The sequence below is a fragment of the Misgurnus anguillicaudatus genome, chromosome 11 (genome assembly GCF_027580225.2).
Source record: "Misgurnus anguillicaudatus chromosome 11, ASM2758022v2, whole genome shotgun sequence".
NCBI classification, from domain to species: Eukaryota; Metazoa; Chordata; class Actinopteri; order Cypriniformes; family Cobitidae; genus Misgurnus; species Misgurnus anguillicaudatus.
The window spans coordinates 23,079,962-23,099,498 of NC_073347.2; the positions used below are offsets into that span (position 1 = coordinate 23,079,962).

At 39.8% G+C, this 19,537-nt stretch overlaps 1 protein-coding gene and 1 long non-coding RNA gene across 27 annotated transcripts in view; one reads left to right on the forward strand and one right to left on the reverse strand.

The window, feature by feature from the left end:
* The window catches only part of LOC129415585 (uncharacterized), a 129,386-nt gene that overhangs the window by 21,016 nt on the left and 88,833 nt on the right, over window positions 1–19,537 (reverse strand). Inside the window, exons 4-6 of one of the 3 annotated variants that reach the window (XR_012372166.1) lie at window positions 18,951–19,173; window positions 7,297–7,443; window positions 5,118–5,244 (exon numbers count right to left, since the gene is read on the reverse strand). This is a non-coding gene — a long non-coding RNA (uncharacterized lncRNA). Of the gene's footprint in view, window positions 1–5,117; window positions 5,245–7,296; window positions 7,444–10,370; window positions 10,428–18,950; window positions 19,174–19,537 lie in introns of those variants that run through there. The other 2 variants (XR_012372168.1, XR_012372167.1) reach the window with 2 other exon arrangements.
* pax2a (paired box 2a) overlaps window positions 1–19,537 on the forward strand; it is a 30,648-nt gene that overhangs the window by 3,107 nt on the left and 8,004 nt on the right. For 2 of the 24 annotated variants that reach the window (XM_073873340.1, XM_073873347.1), the window contains exons 2-8: window positions 3,113–3,278; window positions 3,961–4,158; window positions 7,364–7,449; window positions 7,588–7,707; window positions 8,516–8,560; window positions 14,021–14,196; window positions 16,860–16,980. In XM_073873340.1, the coding sequence (XP_073729441.1) occupies window positions 3,113–3,278; window positions 3,961–4,158; window positions 7,364–7,449; window positions 7,588–7,707; window positions 8,516–8,560; window positions 14,021–14,196; window positions 16,860–16,980 (912 nt within the window). Of the gene's footprint in view, window positions 1–678; window positions 1,577–3,100; window positions 3,279–3,499; window positions 3,521–3,960; window positions 4,159–7,363; window positions 7,450–7,587; window positions 7,708–8,515; window positions 8,561–14,020; window positions 14,197–16,859; window positions 16,981–19,537 lie in introns of those variants that run through there. The other 22 variants (XM_073873334.1, XM_055169610.2, XM_073873337.1 and 19 more) reach the window with 22 other exon arrangements.

Genomic DNA, 19,537 nt, shown 5'->3' on the forward strand with positions numbered 1-19,537 from the left:
TTCGTCATGGGCAACAGCTCAGTTTTACATTAAAAATAAAAATAAATAAAACTTAAAAATCACCAACATACATTAAGTTCATAGCGTGTTATTAATAATCAAGAGATTTGTTGAATACCCATAAAACAAACTTCAAGAGCCTTAGTTAAATAAAGCAAACTAAGCAGCGCCATCTACAGAGAGACCTAGAACACAACAGAGCAAACTGCATGGTCAAGACACAACCTTTCACTAACATGTATGACAAGCGGCAAACCTTCCTTGTTATAGTATCAAAAGCAATTTAGATAATATTACAGTAATTCTCGTATGTCAGCAAGCTGTCAAATGCACGAGCAACTTTCTGTCAGAAATTGTGATTATATATTTGTGCCTATCTTTTCACTTCTTTACTGTATTGTTTACGTTTTTCCACATTCCTCACAAAATAAACAAATAAATAAAAGCCAAATAATAAAATAAAAAGCCTAATACAAAATACAATAAAAATATTTATCGACTTAACATAATTGGTGTTCTACAAAAACATGCGATAATAGCGAAATAAGAAAACTACAACAAGGAGGGAATGCAAAACATTAAATATGATTTTTGGACCTTCTTCCAAGCAAACGATCTTTTAAATTGTTGTCAACTTTGCAGCACTGCGACTATACGTACACTACGCAATATTTCACATTCAGTCTCAACGTTTAGTTCACCAAAATGATTTAAACATGATTTACTTAGTTTGACAACATATATAGTTAAAAATACCACGATGCTCGGTCGCTGGTGTTACCGATTCCTTTCCACTTGTCTTTTAATTTCCTCGATTTTTAACCCATCTCTCCTCATTTCCCTGTTTGCATCCCTCCCCTTCCGAAGTGTCAGATGAAGAGACCTCCTCATTTGGTGCTCCAGCTTTTTGCGTTGGCGAATCACAAAGTGTTGGAATCTATTGCCTTTGTCTGACATGTCATCCATCTCTATGCGAGGGGGGATCTGGGGAGGAGGGGGCGGTGGACTGCAGCTTTTAGAAACAGACACACTGAGAAGAGGGGTTTCAGTCTCAGCCCAAAGCTTCTAACAGGCACATCCCATTCTTGAAGAGAGGGGGACCGAGAGACACTCGCCGTGTCCATGTTTTTTCCTGTCATCCCCGCACAAATCTGACTGTACCCCTTCTCCATATCGAGGAATTTACACTGCAGTTTCACAAGAGGACATTGGAGGAGACGCAACCACAAATGCTTGCGTTCCCTTAAATATGTAGCTAAAAATATTAACTGAACGACTGATTACGCTTGCGGTTCTGCGTAATTTTTTGAGACTCGTGCAGGACATGATCTGCACCTGACCAGCCTCGTGTCTTTATTTGATGGACTGAACAGCACGAGATAAAGTTCGTGGCGCGCCGAAGAACTTCTGTACACGGGCATCGGAAGCATTCTGCTCTGAACGGATAGCAATCTTTATTAATTCCCATTTAAGCTACATAATCAAGGCGAGACGGCGACCTCAGTCGATTATCTTTCCTTCCTTTGCTATCCCATGGATATTCACTGCAAAGCGGACCCCTTCTCGGCGATGCACCGTGAGTAAAATAACAGTTTGTTCCTACTTGAAATTCTCTATCTGGCTGCAGTCTAAATTTGATTGTTTTTAATTGATGAAAGTATACAACCTTTTCGCTTTAAAGTACCCACTATTACTAAGTATAAAGATCTTAACACATAGATTTTTTATTTATTATTTATGTGGAAACGAAGGATTGTTTTATGATTTATACTTCTTGCCCCGTTAGGCAAATAGTCAGTAGGCTATACAGGCGAATAGTAAGTGTACAGGAATATAAGTGGTTGGTCATCTTATATTTAGAGGCCTTTTGTAGTTTATTAGGTCAAAAAGTCGTTTAAAAAACAATTTGTGAAATTACAATATTAAGCGTAATTTACAATTAATTATTAATTATCCATCGTTTACACAAAACGTGAATGAATCACGCACATGTAGCAGAAATATTTCAAATTTTTAATTAGTCAGGCCTGGTAAAGGTAAACACAATGCCACATGTGTAATGAAAAGGGATGTACCCGGAAAAATATACATTAAAATCTCAGTCAACACTATCGCGATAACACCAAATTATTTGCAAAACATTAGATTATTTATGAAATATTGCGTGTAGAAATGCAGACAGCGAGGCGCAAAATATTAAATGAAAAAGTTGCTTAACATTTTAAAAATTACAAAGAAAATGTTTGCTTTCACGTGGCAATATATAAATTAATTAATATTATAAAAAAATGTTATTTGTGAATAATACTGTATTGTAATAAGATGACGGAAGGCCTGGGTCTAATTTAAATAATTAATTCTTAATTATTTTGCAGTAGCCTACTCCATGGTTGTAATATGAGTTATCAAAGCACTTTTTAATTATTTACAATAATTGTGCAAGGAAAATTAAGCAGGTTGAAACATAATCTATGCGACATGTGTTTGGCTGCAATGGAATAGTAGAGGAAAATACTACCTAACTGCAGCGGACTTGTGTAGAATAGCACATGACTTTATCAGTTTTCAATCATTATTACGTATAAAAAGATAGCTTTGAATGTAAAAAATATTATTATTATTATTATTATATGTAATTATTATGTATTATTTCATATTACTTTGACACGACAACATGTAGTACTATCCAATATATCTATTAGTCATTTTATTAAAAACCGTTGGCCAACGTACAACTAAAATTTCAACTGCATGTAAAAACACAATTAACGTCTTAACAGTGAAAATTTTGATAATTTTAAATCGCAGTAAAAAAATAAGACAAATGTGAAAACTATAAATTAGCCTACGCCAAAGAGATGGAATTTTTTGTTTTATTATTATTATTACTACAGTACAGTTTTATAATTCGTGGTTCACACATTACTTGTGCACAATGTTTATATGTATTTGTGTGTGCGCGCCCCCGTGCAGAGACTGTTAAAGTGGGTAAATAGATAAAGAAAGAGAGAGAGAATTATACGCCTTTAGTAGCCATGTTAATGATGTAGCGAATCTTCTATATGTATGTAATGTTATGCTTTTTGTGTCTGTGTTGTTGTATCCCATATAGGGCACGGCGGTGTGAACCAGCTAGGAGGGGTGTTTGTGAATGGCAGACCCCTACCTGACGTGGTCAGGCAAAGAATCGTGGAGCTCGCGCACCAAGGAGTCAGACCTTGTGACATCTCAAGACAATTACGGGTCAGCCATGGCTGTGTCAGCAAAATTCTCGGAAGGTAGGAAAAAGTACAAAACCATTATTTTCAAAATATATTAAAAGGTTAATGTTTCATGTAAATGAAATATTAAACATTATTATTATGTATTATTAAGAACGTTTGTCCCTTTTAGTGGAAAGGTCTAACATTAAATTAATTAACCTTAATTTATTGTAAAGGAGGAAGATGTTTTCTAGGAAACTGTTATAGATTTTTGAATTTTTTGAAATATTTTTCAGCTATCAAAAGGATCTTATAAGGTATTCTGCACTTTAAATGTTCCTTAGAAATATGAGATGTGTTGGTGGCATGTATTAATCGTAGGGTGCATGGGACATCAGTCGCTGAGGAAACATTTTTAATACATGGATGATTACGATTTTTAATTGCAGCCTACGATTGTTGTTTATTTAATAGCCAAAACGTGTAAAATGTACGTCTTTAAAAATTAAATGAGCCACAATGCTGTTCCTACCACATTTTTTTTTCTTAAGTGGAAAAAAACATATAATCGTATAAAATCCCCAAAAATGCAAATATACCAAAAATGCAATTTAAAAAATGTATAAATCGTATTCATAACTTACTGTTAATAAATAAACAAACACTATGCCACACGCTAGCAAAACCGTCAGTCTGCCAGTATTATGTGATGTCACGGAATTGTTATAATAACGAAGTATCGTCCATCTTTTTCCAGATATTACGAAACCGGCAGTATTAAACCTGGAGTTATTGGGGGGTCCAAACCAAAAGTGGCGACGCCCAAAGTTGTGGATAAAATTGCAGAATACAAGCGGCAGAATCCCACAATGTTCGCCTGGGAGATCAGAGACCGACTGCTTGCCGAAGGCGTGTGTGACAATGACACTGTACCAAGCGTTTCATCTATAAACAGGTAAAAGCTATTTAAAATTTAAAATTCACATTTGAAGCCAATTTGAAATTTCAAATTATGTGAAAAGCATGATGTCATAGAACGTGATGTTGATTCCCAGGACATAAAGAACACCATTTGGTAATGAAAGCTTGACTCTGTACTCTATTGATCATCAGCAGGGTTATAAAAACGGCGAATCCCAACACTAACGACCAAATTATCCTCTAGTCTGAAATCCTTTACAGGAAAATGCGGTTTATGCGTAGTACCCAATTTACGGTGCTTATTTTATAAGTGTTTTTTCCGTTTTTTAATTTTTTCTCTCGGGGTGGTCTCAAATGTGCAATTCAATCCCAAATCTGTCCACAGCCTGCATAGGATCTATAGCTGAGCCGCGAAAATCACATCTGTCTCGATGAAAACCAATCAATACTCTGTAACCAGATCCACTGGCACTGGGAAATACGCGAGCAGACCTCACTGCCTTACCCGTAATCTCATACAAGTAAAGAAAAAATACTACATGAAAAACAAAGAAAGTTTCTGTGCGCTAAACAATATGAGACAATAGACAAATAGACAATATTTTGCGTACTACTTAATATGGAGTTTGTTTGTATTATTTACATGTTAACAAAAAGCTTACATTTATGTATTCGTTCAAAACACACTGAGCGCGTAACAGTTTTTTAAGCTCTTTAACTTATTAAGGAAACTAGAGCCTTACTTCACTCTAAACAATATAATACATTGGACCTAATATGCAGCCCTGCATTACCTATATTCAGAAACACATTAAATCCATCAGCTATAAAAAATAAAGTGTTAACAATTAGTTAGCATTTTCTTATTTCTCATTAAAATAAAAAAGCTTAGCTAGACAATTCCAAGCGTGTGTGTGTGTGTGTGTGTGTGTGTGTGTGTGTGTGTGTTGGGGACTTAGAGAAGAGTGAAAGAACAAGGTGAAAAAGGCCTACCTGCAAGCAGGAGTAATGAACTTTGGTTAGGAGGCACTGTTCCATAGAGCTGGCCAGCAGCATTACATTTTAATGAGCTGAAGAGAGATCATGGGCCGACCCGCATAAGACATTTCCTAGAAGAAAACTGGGAGAGAGAGAGGCTGAAAAAATTCATTTCATGCACTATGACTGTTTAAAAAGGGCAATTTGAACAGGTCTCAACACATGTATACGGTAAATTTAAAATCTGCATTAATGACATGAAAGAACCAATAAACCTCCATTTCCAATGATGTTGGAATTATTACCTCAGATGAGGGCATTGTAACGACCATTGTTTATGTGAAAAATTAATATGTATAGCGATTTAGTAGATGTTGAAATATATTGTCTATTTTGCTAAATGATGAAAGTTGGGTTTCCTGTGGATGGGTAACAGATAAGATTTGTGTCTGTAGAGTAAAAACATCAGTTGCCACAGTAAACATCAGTGCTGGCTGTGTGAAATGGCTAACTGGATTGGGCATTGACATAGATGTGACAATACAACTTTCCCTATATTTTTATCAGAATAACTTTAGTCATTGGCCAAATTTGGCTAAAATTAAGAAAACATTCATAGCTAACACAGACTTTAGTTGTCTAGACCAATTTTAACCCTTGCGCCATTTCAAACAGGTGTTCTAGTACTACATCCAAAAGTATTCCATCTCCCCTGAGCAGACTTTAGAGCCAGGACCCTCACGCACCGATCGCTTAAGAGGTTGACCTCTGCTCTGTTGACATTAGAAGATGTCCCGGCTTTAAGCACATTTTCTCTGCATGAATTATTAAAGATTACACACTGTCTGGGGTGTTCTCCGTGTCCTCCACACAGTGAGGAGCCACTGGCACACAAGCAGTTCTGAGACCTTCTATCGCCTGGATCCTAAGCGTCCTTTCAATAGCATTGATTTATATTTTCATATGTCTACAGGGAATTCTCAGCACCCTGGCAAGTCATTAATTCACACCTTTCAAACCGTTCAGTCGATAGCGGGAACATGAATTCATGCTATTGAATTTGTGTGGCTAACGCAAGTCACAAGGTCATATTGTAGTTTGGTCAGATGTTAAAAATTATAAGAAATTGTGATGTGTGCTTATCCAGAAGGGCCATCTAAATAGATTTCAGCATTTTACCACAGTAAAAAAAAAGAAAAGAAAACAGTGTACCATTGTAAGTATAGTGAATATTGTTTGTTTGTTTGTGTGTGTGTTATATAATGTATACTATATATATATATATATCTATATGCATTATACATATATATGCTCTGTATAATGAATTTACTAAAATGTTATTAATCCTACATTTAATCATTATACTGAAATTGTATCTATGAAGACTAAATTCTGCATCACATGTGAATGATGAGCTATTCAGTAATGAAATTTACAGCCGCATTACAGTTTATACAAATGTGAAAAATGTGTAGCCAAGGAATATAAATGTGTTCCTAGAATGGTGACAGCTTTTTCTCTTAAAAGCGTGTCCCAGATTAAAGACATCAGATGCTGCAGTGGGCTTTGCTGGAGCAATGAGACACTATTGCTTTCCTGTCACATATAATTTATAGCCCTCCATTTGCATCTGTTCTTCTCTGCGTCTAATTCCCAACTTTTTTATCCCCAAGTCCCGATCAATAGGGCCTCATCCGCCCTGGCACCCCTGAATGTTTGTGCTAGAAAAAATGTCGGATCTGGGAAGTCAGTAGCCACACTCTACAAGCAATCTTCACTTGCTTCAGTGAGGAGGAGGATAGAGAGAGAGAGAGAGGGAGAGAGAGATTGAGATAGATAAAGAAGCAGAAGGAGAGGGAGAGATTATTAAAGCTGAGGCCAGTTCGAGGCAGTGAAGCTCATCATTGAGGTGAATTGATGTGATTTCATGCTTTGTTTGCAAGATCATTCAGACCAAAGTGCAATGAAGACTTTCCCCCATATCACACCTTCGAGGTAGTGGGACTTTATCATATTTCTAAAGATGGGATCCCATTTGATTGAATCCACTTTCTCTGCGGTAGCTCCCGCGATTGGCCCTAATACCTTTAGATTGGTTATTTGTGACAGAATCACTGCATCTATATAGCAAGGCCCAAAAAACAACAGAGTTTTACGCACGCAACAGGTAACAGCAGGCCATGCGAAAACTCACCATAAAGTTATCTGGTGTGCCTTGTGTGTGTTCATAGTAACTCATCGTGTTCATTAAAATTTTCCAGGATAATTCGAACCAAAGTCCAGCAGCCTTTCCATCCATCTTCCGATGGCACAGGAACGCCTCTCACCACAGCAGGACACACTATAGGTAAGAACACATCAAAGTTAAATTCATGATATCAGTGCCATCAATTATGCTGACGACCTAATATTAAATCGTTCTTGGTTAAGGTGATCTTGAGAGAGCAGTATATGTATATTAACCTATTCCTTTATGCTCTCTCAGTACCCAGCACAGCTTCTCCGCCTGTGTCAAGTGCTTCCAATGACCCCGTGGGGTCCTACTCTATTAATGGCATCCTCGGGATCCCTCGCTCCAACGGTGAAAAGAGAAAACGCGATGATGGTAAGAGACTGGATTTCTCTCCATCGTTTTTATTCCCCCCTTACTCCTTTCCTAGGCCTCTCTACAGCCCCCTGTAATTTCCAATTTGTGTGGGGAGATAAAGATGGTATTTTGATAGCACTGGTCAAAGCATTTTGTAAAAAGCGCTCTCAAGTGACTTGTTATGTAGTAAAGCAGATTGGACTATTTCATTCAGCCGGGTTGATGCTCGGCTGTTTGTAGGGTTGTAGCACATTTTATTTGATGATACAGTACCTCTGTGCAAACAAGAATGTGCCTACATAGCATGAGGTACCATCATTGGTCTGAATCATGACAGTATTGTGCTTATGTAGTGCATCAGGGTCACGGCTTTACGCTTTTGCAAACAACACAGGTCAACATATATACTTAAAGTCTAAAATCAGCAACGTAATGCAAAAGATGCATTACGAAATGTGCTAGAGCAGACTGGAATTTTAGAATATAATGCGATAAAATACCAGAAATGTGGTTATACTGTAAAAACTTTGTTTATTTTGTGTTTGTAGAACTTAAATAGTGTCCAAAAACTGAGCTAGCCATGTCAACATTTTCGCTCCTTTTCTAAATGAGAGGGCATATACTGCCTAAGGCCTAATGGCCGATGGGCTCTTCATACAATCGCCTTTTGAATGCTCGTGAATAAACATCCATGTGGCACTGGGCCGAATGGGAACGTAGAAAGTGCTGTAGTCAAAGGGAGGGAGGTTGAAGTGGTTGGAAATGATCTCTTGAAACATTTATCAAAGCAGGGCTACTTGCTTCTCTTATGTTTCCATCTCTTTAGTTCTCTGGAGTGGCAACCACTTGGATGGGAAGAAAATAGGATATTGTAAGTTCTGTTAGCCCACCTTCTTTTTGCTTGCTCAAACACGAGCCTCTCGAATCTGATCAAGTGCTCTGTGAGGGTGTGTGTTTTTGTATGTGTGTGACTGTGTGCATGTGTGGGGTGGTGTGTAGCGAGGGGGGGGGGGGGTGTTGATACGTCGCGGGGTGATGCTTAATGATACCTTTATGGAGAGAGCTGTAGATCATATATAAAGACTGTGAAAAAGCGACTGTGGCAAATCACATTCGCTACAGCATGGCATGCCAGGGCTTTTCCAGAGTCGCTCTCATACACCGTTTGCTTCTGAAAACAGAGAAGGGACATAAAATAAGCGAGAGAGGATCTATCCAGCCAAATGCCAGCATCGGTAGTTATTCCTAGTTTGATTAGAACTGACAGGACGTGAAGAGTGGATGAAGGGGTTGAGTGTAATTGGATCATAAAACACTAGGCGGGAAAACATGAGTTTACTTGTGTGTGCAATATCAAATTTAATATCGCTTCAGTGAGGATTATTTTCCCTGTGATTATCATTATAATGACGGGAGTAAATATTCCCGTTGTTGCCAGAGTGTTTCCGTCTTTTTGACATCGTGACCTTACACGGGTCTTTCTCCAGGTGTAGCAACGCAGTAATCCTGGATGAATATGCCATGCCGCGCCCCCTAATGAAGATCTCATGGCGGGTTATTTGATACAGTGCCAAATGTCTAAAAAGCTTTGTGTTATTTAAACTTAGCCCTTATTTCACACCGAGACATCAGGGAGGCCGAGCGACAGCCAGTGTATGGATTCAATTTCATAGCATCCCAGCAGCCTTGGGCTACCCGAGCCTTATTTGGCTGGGTAAAGCCAATCTTGCCTTCATTAGATGATGACATGGCAGAAAATATGCTAGTCCGATTTAAGCAATAGCAGCACAGATGCGCTTTGTAATGCTTGCAACGCATGTAAGACAAGGTCAAAAACAGCAAGTTCCCAGGATAAAAAGTATAAATATAATGAGTTATCAGTGCTTGTTTTAAGGGGTAACAATTCAGAAGCCTTCATATCTGATGATGGCAGTGCCCTTTAAAAAAGATCCCTATTACAAGAGTGATATGGAGATAATGTAGTGTGACACGCGTTATGTACACCAGGTCTTTGTAAGAGGAGCTTCAGGGACACAGGTGTCATAAGAGTCATTAATCTGTCATTTTCATGTGTTATTGCAAATTAAAAGTAGCTCGTTGCTCGCCGGCTACGGGCGACGTTCGCGTGGCGCCGACCGTCGAACGCAGAGGTTGGGGGGAGTCTCCCAAGATTAGTTCTTTGGTGGCAATAGCTCCCCGCAAGTTCAACATAGTGACATTTAAGAGAATTTGCAATTCTGCAGAGAAAAGCTATTAATTCACAAATTAGCACCCCCCTTCTTCTATCATGGATGTGCAAGCTATTGAAGAGACAAAAGAAATAGCCTAAAGGGGAAGAGAGAGACACAGCCCTATCTGTGTAAAGATTGGTTTATATGTCTGCAAGCAGTGATACCAATTATGCCAGCACACAGAGAATGCGCCTCAACCTTATTGCTGCCTTCACAGGCCCTTCAAACCATTGCCAGATTTATTTGTGTATCTCATTATGGAAAACAGAATGCCTCTCTTGCCAAATGCATTAATGGCAAAAGAGGGAAATTAAGCCTGTTTGGGATTTCTCATTTGTCAAAGTTAATACTTTGTTACAAAACGATACAAATGAGTGAACTGAGTTAATTACTAGCATACAGGCATGATTCACGTATAAGGAACGCATTTGCGCGCTGTTTTGTTCTCACCTGGCCTTGTGTAGGGTGATTAGTGGGTTGGTGTGACCCAGCGTTCATCTCCAGACTGAAAAACACAAAAGGGAGTTTTGGGTTTTAAGGGCGGCAGTAATAAATTCTACACAAAAAAGGAGAAAGTGACACTTGAATCAGCTGTGGGAGTGAACAAGTGCACGTTCATAACAGAACGAAATTAAAGCGAGATGATTTAAAAAGCATAGCGGCGTATTTATTTGACGTTACAGCGATAAAGAGATTACATCTGCACTGCCCGTGCCGTCACGGTACGAGAATGCAAAAGTTTCACTTTGCAGCTTGTTTGTTCTTCTGAAAGTAAACTCGGCACACCTCGAAATCCCCACGCTAAAATTGTTTGGCCCGCAGCTCGAACGCTTTAACCCGCGCTTCCATTTCATGGCTTGTGAGATTCTATTGTGTCAATATGGATTCAACTTTAAAAAGAGAATAGAAATGAAATACATCCAAACCAAGAAATGGATTGGCCTCAGTCTAAATCGAATAAGAACATCCCACCGATTTCATCATGATGATGGCCTCTGTATGAAAGAGAAAGCTCAGATTTGAGCGAGGCTGCCGAGCGTAACCGGCAGAGAGGAAGGTGCCGGGCTCCTTATCAAAGGACACAAAAGGTCTGTGCCCCCGCTCCGCCAATACATCTGCATTCAAGCAGACCCGCTGCCCAGCCGGCCGACTGACGACCGCCTTGGCGCAAACCGACGCCTTGAAAATCTGTAGCACAAAAACATCTTAGGACTCGAAGAGGAATCATGTCAGAGAAAAGTCAATTATGAACACTGATGCTGAGAATTAATGGTGCGCTGCATTACGCGGATTTTAAAAGGAAAGAGAGCGAGAGCGAGGGAGAGACGCATCCATTAATTGCGTTCCAGAACGCTGCGTCACATGAGGCCGATGTGCTAAATGACGGACCGGGTGTGAGTACAGTAAAGGATGCGTGTTATGGGTGAGAGGAGAAACCCACGCTGACAGCGGTAGACCGAGAATGAAAAAAGGACGAGGAGAGCAATCTCCTACTGCCAGCCAGCACACTGCTCAACACCGCTAAATTGAATTAATAAAGCCTTTAAACACGCTGTAACATAACAGGAAATTAACAGCCCCGGTAGTGGCGCTGCCACCTCTCTCTCTTCATATCATCAAGGGTTCAGCAATAGGGGGAGACACAGAGAGAGAGAGAGTCAGTCTACTATTGGTCTCTTATTGTTTGGTTTTGCTCAGATTGAGTTATTTGCTTTAAAATAAAGCCTTGCTGCATATTAGATTTCATAAATAGGAGATTTTTATAAAAAAAAAAAGAAGTGCACCCAAAAGCACCACTTCCTTATTGAAAAGTAACATCGGAATTTGCTCACCAGAAGACGAACAACCACTCAAATTATTCCTCTCATCAGTAAACCGTCGTAAACGCCCAACTAAGCGTGAGAGTAAACTAATACAGAAAAACAAAAACAAGAAATGTGTGATATCAGGTCAAGGGTCACGAGACCCTTATTTGCTTTTCAAAAAGCTCTCTCTTTCGGACGGTCTTATCTGATGGGATGAAAGCGGGAAACCAAGGGTTGTTCCACTAAAAGAATGTCACACCTGCCTAGACAACCGTAAATATACACCTCCTAAATCATAAATGTTTCTGATCGCAAATGAAAGTCATTTTGATGGTTACTTTGAAATAACTGAAAGCACGTAAAACTTAAACACACAAACATCCATTAAAATGACACGTTCACCATGATAAGCCCTTCACCATATCTCGGTCTTAGTTTTATTTGAACTACCTTCTCCAGAGGAGGAAGCCCCGGGGAGTCTTGTTTTATGGACTCTGGTTATCTGATCTGACAGAGCTCCAGTCCCATAGCACCAGAGTGCTAATGCAGCGGGATGTCAAAACAAACACATTCAAGTGTCCCAATGAAATCAATATAGTACAACCGTAAAGAAAGCACTGATGTATTCAAGATTTGGGCCATATGCATAGCCATTCATAGATATGAAACTCTATGTTTGCAAAAAATATGCCTTGAACTGTTGCGTAAAAGCTTAAATAACCTTGATCCAACCTAAATATCCTCTAACTGTAATGTAAGACACAGACCAGCCCCCCTAAACAGTTCAAACTGCAGCTTTGTCCCCGTTGTCGACTAGCGTCCCTGCGCGCTGTGGGCTTTTTGAGTATGGGAAACATGCTGCACCAAAGCAAATGACAAACGCCTGCTTATTGATCGCGGTTCGCACTTAGACCAGCTGATAGAAAGTAATTAATGACTCTATATTCTTCTTTACCAAAGAGAACAATTGAGGTTTATAAGGCAACAACGCACACCATTATAGAACGCCCCCAAGCGAGCCGTCTATAAAAAAAGCCTGCGCTCAAATAAGAAATGCATGGAAAGACTCAGATGATGCTGGGAGAAAAAGCAAAAACAACCACAACCGGAATTAATAGCAGATGAGAAAACTTTGCCTCGATGTTGCTTAAACACAAATGCACCCGCACCCACACAATATCTTTTATATCACAGCTCTCTGTGGATCTATTTCTCCTGAAAGTCAGTTCATCCCATGGCCCCAGCCATTGAAAAAAGGTCAAGCTGGCGGGTAGAATGGCAATAAAGCCCCTGAAATGGTACTATCAGTGGAACATGATTGATCAATTGAATTCCATAGCACAGAAAAATGTGGGATTAAGTAGAGTATTATACGCACAATGAGTTGAGGCATGATGTTCATTTCAAGTTCATTTCGCCTCTCTCCTGCCACCAGATCAGGCAATCAATAGGACCCTTGCATATCATATATCACTACGCTCTCGTGGAGGAGAGAACATAATCTGCTGCAAATTTAGAATGACAGATTTGTAAGGGAGCGAAAAGCCCCTCCACCACCACAGGAGGCGGCATGCAGGGCGGCCGAGGGTGCGCGGACGTCCGTCGAATGTTTGCAGAAGCCGAGAAAGCGAGGGCACCTGCTTTGGCAGGGTGATGAGGTCACAGGCTGAGGGGAAACTGTTCATTTGTTTATAAAGAGGAAGATGGAGGGAAACACATAAGCTGGCAGTCAAGCTGTGTAATTGTATTCAAGCTGGGACTGGCCTCCCATTTTTCCAGGGAAAAGCAATCTGACAGTGAAAGCAGCATTACATTCTAAGGGAAATTGTGCCGTTTAAATAATAGCTCTCCATTTTCCACCAGCCACTGACAGGAGAAGCGAACACCCCCCTATCCGAGTTGCTTCCGCTCATGCTAAAGCACATGGCATTCCCAACAAGTATATGTTTGCTATGAAGTAATCCATCAATTACTGCAGGCCCATCAGATGATGGTGCTGATGCTGAGCTGGGGGAGGTGTGACTCTCTTTGCACCGTCCACATCTCACTCTCTCTTTCTCTCTCTCTCTCTCTCAGCCCCATGTGCTCTATCTTTCCACTGCTATTAGGATCAGTTTGAGACTAGCGCTGACTGAATTTCAGCTGATATTCTCCAATCTTTCATCCTTGCTCTCTGCACTGATGCTGAGAGGTTCACTAGACTTAGCGGTTATGGGGAGTGTGGGGGGTGGGTGCAGAAATGGGCCCATAATGACTGGTACTAGCATGTGGCCTTGTCCCTCTCTCCTCTTATAGATGGTTCAGATGGCTCTGGCCCAAACAGTGATTCTCAGGGTAGCGTGGAGAGTTTACGGAAGCACCTGAGGGCCGATGCCTTCACTCAACAGCAGCTGGAGGCTCTGGACCGCGTGTTCGAGCGGCCGTCGTACCCTGACGTCTTCCCCACGTCAGAGCACATCAAGCCAGAGCAGGTCAGTAATACTGAGGTTAATAGACTAAACTATTACTAATTACGATGCAAATAACAAAAACAGATTCAAAACTTAAAATTTGAAGTTGGTTAGCCAGTCTGAGATTAAGCAAGTTTGAGAATTTTAAAACGCTGTGATGTGCGAGCGACCAACTTAGCTAATAATATCAGAACATATTAAATACGACAGATGAGATACTTAACATTTATTTAGCTGAATAATATCTTATAGAATTAAAACTTGTGCATCTTCTTCGAACATGAATGAAAAAAAGTCAGATCAATTTAGCTTTCGTTATTTACACATCAACAAACATTTTATTTGCATAAAATGAAATATCATGTTGCGCTGCTAAGCTAGCTGACGTTAAAGGGGACATTTCACAAGACTTTAAGATGTCAAATAATCTATGGTGTCACCAGAGTACGTATTTGAAGCTCTAGCTCAAAATATCATAGAGATCATTTATTATAGCATGTTAAAATTGCCATTTTGTAGGTATGAGCAAAAATGTGCCGTTTTGGGTGTGTCCTTTAAAATGCAAATGAGCTGATCTCTGCACTAAATGACAGTGTCGTGGTTGGATAGTGCAGATTAAGGGGTGGTATTATCCCCTTCTGACATCACAAGGAGAGCCACATTTCAATGATCTAATTTTTAGAGAATAGTTCACCAAAACTAAGTTACTGGGTTGATCTTTTTCACATTTTCTAGGTTGACAGAAGCACTGGGGACCCAATAATAGCACTTAAACATGGTCAAAGTCAGATTTTCATGATATGTCCCCTTTAAGCATATTGCACAGGACAAATAACAAAATTTTTAGCTTTTGTCACTATAGTATAAAGTGCTTTTAATTTAAGAGTTTGTTAAATTAAAAAAATAACAAACACGCAACACAAAAATATACACCCGCTTGTATTTACAAGCGCTTATTTAAAGATTTTGGCTTATTATGATAGATAACCTTTATTTACCTTCATTAAACTATCAAAAACCACTAACTATTAATGTTTCCCTTGAAACCCCAAGTAGAGGCCCATAAAGCAAAAGCAGTGGCCTAATTGAGTTCATTTTAATTTCTCTCCGATCGCAGAGAATTACACTGGTGATAAATCAGGTGGACAGCCCTCACCCCTAGTAGAGGGCCTAATTTGCAGCTAATTACAAAACTGATTTCTACTGGAAGATCAATACCAAAACGAATTGGAAATGACTTGCAATCACAAAGAGAAGCTAAGAAGGTATTAAAAAAAGGCAAGGAAAGAGGCTAAATGCTGGGAAAAACAGCCCTGGAAGAGTCCAGAAAAATCACTTTGAATTTAATGTAATATTAATCAGCCTACATTCCCATTTATTGGTCCGTTTCTGTGCCCCCTTTCTAAAGAACGGACCTATTAGACATTTGTCTGCTGCGTGAGGCCGGGCATTAAAAAGCCATTTTGGAAATGCTAAACTCAATGGGCTCACCCCTCCCACACTTCTGCCAGCCATTTGGTCATCCTTTTCAGATGGCTCTTCAGTTGCCCCACGCCCAACTTGCCCCTATCTGCATGATAAAATAGCTGTTGTGCATCTGAGGCCAGACCAAATAGAGAGGAACATCCGCTACTGGCCAACTGAACATTTGTAGGAGACAATTAGAGTTCATCTGGAATAGAGACAGACAAGTCTGAGGTCACGGCATTTCCCTTTGGGAGATCTCGGTCCTATTGTGATGCACAGATGCACATACATAGACATACGCACGTAAGAGCGAACATATGTATGTTCACACTTTAATACATGAGGAACAATGGTGGCCGGAAAACTCATCTCATTTGTTGCATTTGTTACAACAAGTCTGTATTTATAAAAAAATAAGAAATTTGAACCAGCACAAAACTTGACCGATTCCTAATTTAAGTACCAAAATTATACATTTTCAGCTAAGAATGTACTATAAATTTCTTAAAAACAATAGAGATCAATATTTATCTTTACGTTCGTGTAAACATTTTCTTGTTTTAAAGAAAACAATTACAAACGGTTGATTCTGCGTCTCACAACGAGGCCATGTTGGTAACGTAACAAAGCGGCCCCGTCTCCTCCCTTGGCTGGTCAGGGGAATGACTGCAGTCAAGCACAAAGAGACAGCTGACACCCTTTCCATTCAGTCTGCTCCAAATCCTACTCTCTGTCCCGCTCACAACCTTAATGTATGCACACACAGTTCACATTAACTCTCACCAAAACACACAGGCACATATTCACTATCATGCTAACTCAGACGGGACGACATAAAAACAATGTTTAGTTTAGTTTAACTTAATCTTAATGCATTCCTTAACTCATATTCTAATACCAATAGCACTAACAGATGAGCTATGTTTCAAGCCATTGTAAAACGTAGATAAAGCACAGTTCTAACTGCAATATATACAAGTATATACCTATTGTATTGAACAAGTAGCTGTGTGTTACAGTAATTTTAATATAGTTAATGCCAAAGCACATCCTTTATCCATGGTGAAATCATTGTAACGCACAGCCTTATTCAATTTTAGCAGTCTAACCCTAATGCCATAAAACACAATTCCCAGCTTAGCAGAAAATATCACCTTAAGTAATGCTTGGATCACAAAAATACCTACTTAAAAGTGTCCCCCTCCCCTCATTGGCAGGCTAATGAATACTCGCTACCAGCACTGAATCCTGGACTGGACGAAGTCAAGCCCAGTCTGTCGACCAGCGCCAGTTCAGATTTGGGCTCCAGCGTGTCACAGAGCTACCCGGTAGTGACAGGTAAGAATGCTGTCCCGACTGACCGCCAAAACACTCAGGACTGAGCTGGCAGGGGGGTTCATATTCAGAGTTAATCTGTGCGGCTTTTTTATGTGCGTTGAGAGGAAAAGTGAGCTTTATAAGTTGAGCGGACAGGTGACTGGAATGTGACATGTTGATTTAAAGTGGATGGATTAGTGCCGTCTCCTCCGAGGGGCCGTGCAATCTAAACAGACAGGTGCCGTTACTTGCATGGAAGATCCAAATATTTCGAGTGATGATTGAGATTTGATGACCAATGCCGGGGGGATTTACAGGGGGAAGTGTCACTTTCCTCTTTTAAAAAACTAAAGCAGGACTCTGTTATCATGGACATATATAAAGATTTTTTTTTTCTTTAGCTCATATCGCGAAATATTTAAGCACGGTTTGGCCTTCAATACAGCATATCTTGTCTCCTCTTGGTATGTGGTGGTTAATGTCAGCCTGGCTAATTGAAATATTGTTTCATTGTTGCGCCTGTTATTACCTCAGAGAAGGTTAAGTTTACTGATAGCCAACTGTCGGGCTGAGATAAATACGCTGAGCTTTTAATAAAATTCACATAATTATGCAGGAGCCATCAAAGCCAATGAGTTCTGTGTGGGTGGAGGACAGGATGATTGAAAATTGCTGTGCCCCCTTCTCACATGATAGCTGGATAATGTTATGTGAAAAGAAAGAGCTTTTTTCCCCTCTCGCTAATATGTGGGAGGTAAAGTTCCCTCCAGAAAGTTGGGCCTCTGGAGAAGAAAGGTGTGTTTTTGTCCTTTGTATGAAAGCAGTCTCGGTCTGGGGAGCACCCTCATGGCAGGTGGCCTTTCTTGCACCTGGGACGGGACACACCGGGGGTCTTAGTGGAGACCACCTTTTGCTTAGAAATCCACTTCCCTGTAGAGAAATATTTTTATTTTCTTTTAAAGTTTAGATTTAAGATTATGCATTAAAAATCATCCCGGGTGTGTTAAAGGTTGATGTATTAGTGTGAAAATATGTGATAAGTGCACATTCCGGCATCATAAATTATGCTTAGCATTTTCTGAAAAATCTAATATGGTTGCAATTATTTTTCAGAATGTATTAGACCCAAATAGCTTTTCTTGACAGACTCAAATATTAAGTGTTACATGTTGTATTGTAAATTACTTGTGGCACTAATAACTTCATTTATATAAAAAAGCGAGCGAGCAAGTGAGGGTGCAATAACCGAATGTTATGGTGTACCAGTGTGTGATAAACTGGAAATAGGAATAAGGGCAGAGTTAAAGGAGGTGCTAAATTACCCTACACATTTACACTGAGAGCTAATTCCGAATAAATTACTCCCTCTCATTGGATAGAGCTGGAGATTATGCTCATTCCCAGCAATGTTTTCCTGAGCCAATTAAAATTCACGCTGCCATTGATCTTGTTGATTTTATGTCACGAGATTTGCATAATCTATTAAAGATGAATGATTAATGAACTCTTCATTACAAACAGAAATTGGAATTTTAAGGGCACTGTAAGGCATAGGAGACATGTTTGTTGTGTTCACTGTTTACCCAATTAGTTTTAGGGGTTACTGCTCAGTACCTAAAGGCAGCCAAAAAAGAAATAAGAAGGAATTTCTAGTGCATTTCAATTTAAGGCAAACACTGGAAGTTATTTTGGTTGTGTCAGCTTGTACAAAATAATATACATACGCTTAAAAAAGTAAACATTATAGATTAATAATACAATTAATAAAAAAACAAAATACCAGTTTTCCCAAAATTAAATAGTAACAGAATAGACAAAAAGTGCTTCAGTCTTATCAGGAGCAATGCATGACCCTATGAGTCATGCACATTCCCTGCTTTCATGTGTAGACGTAAAAAATGAATGAATAAATAATGATTTATTCAAACTGCAGTAAAATGCCTGGATGCTGTCCAGACACGGCCAACCCTTAAAAAAGCGCTTGCACATACCTTCACAATGAATGAACGGCACGACTTCTAAAGCACCGTCCATGCCGAGCCCTATAATGGAAGTCTTCCCGGTGCCAGTGGGATGGTACCATGTAAATGGGCACCCCTCCGACCCGCAGCAAACCTGAGCAGGTGCTGAAGGCTTCCCCCTTGTTCCAAATCTCTTCAGAGACATGGGAGGAGAAATGAGGGGGGGGGGGCTGAAATCAACAGAGCTCAATGTCTGAAAAAACACACATGAAGCAAGAGAAGTTAGAAAGAAAAGCAGCATACGCAGGCAGAGCGAAAGAAAAGACTGCTTTGTGTCGGCTTATTCTGCTGATGAACTCCGGCTGAAATATATCCGCCAGAGAGCCATTTTTTAAGTGTGGCCCGCTATTCTCCAGTGAGCAGCAAACAACACGCTGCCGGCTAAAGTTGAGCTACCTGATGTGTGGCCCGGTGACAAACTGCCTCTGTCTGGAGTCACCAGAAGCCCCGGCAGGCCCTAGTGCCCAAATTAATGTTTATTTCATCCCCACAATAGCACACTAACCTTTGAACACACATTTGATAATGAATGACTTTTAGAACTTATATTGGGGATT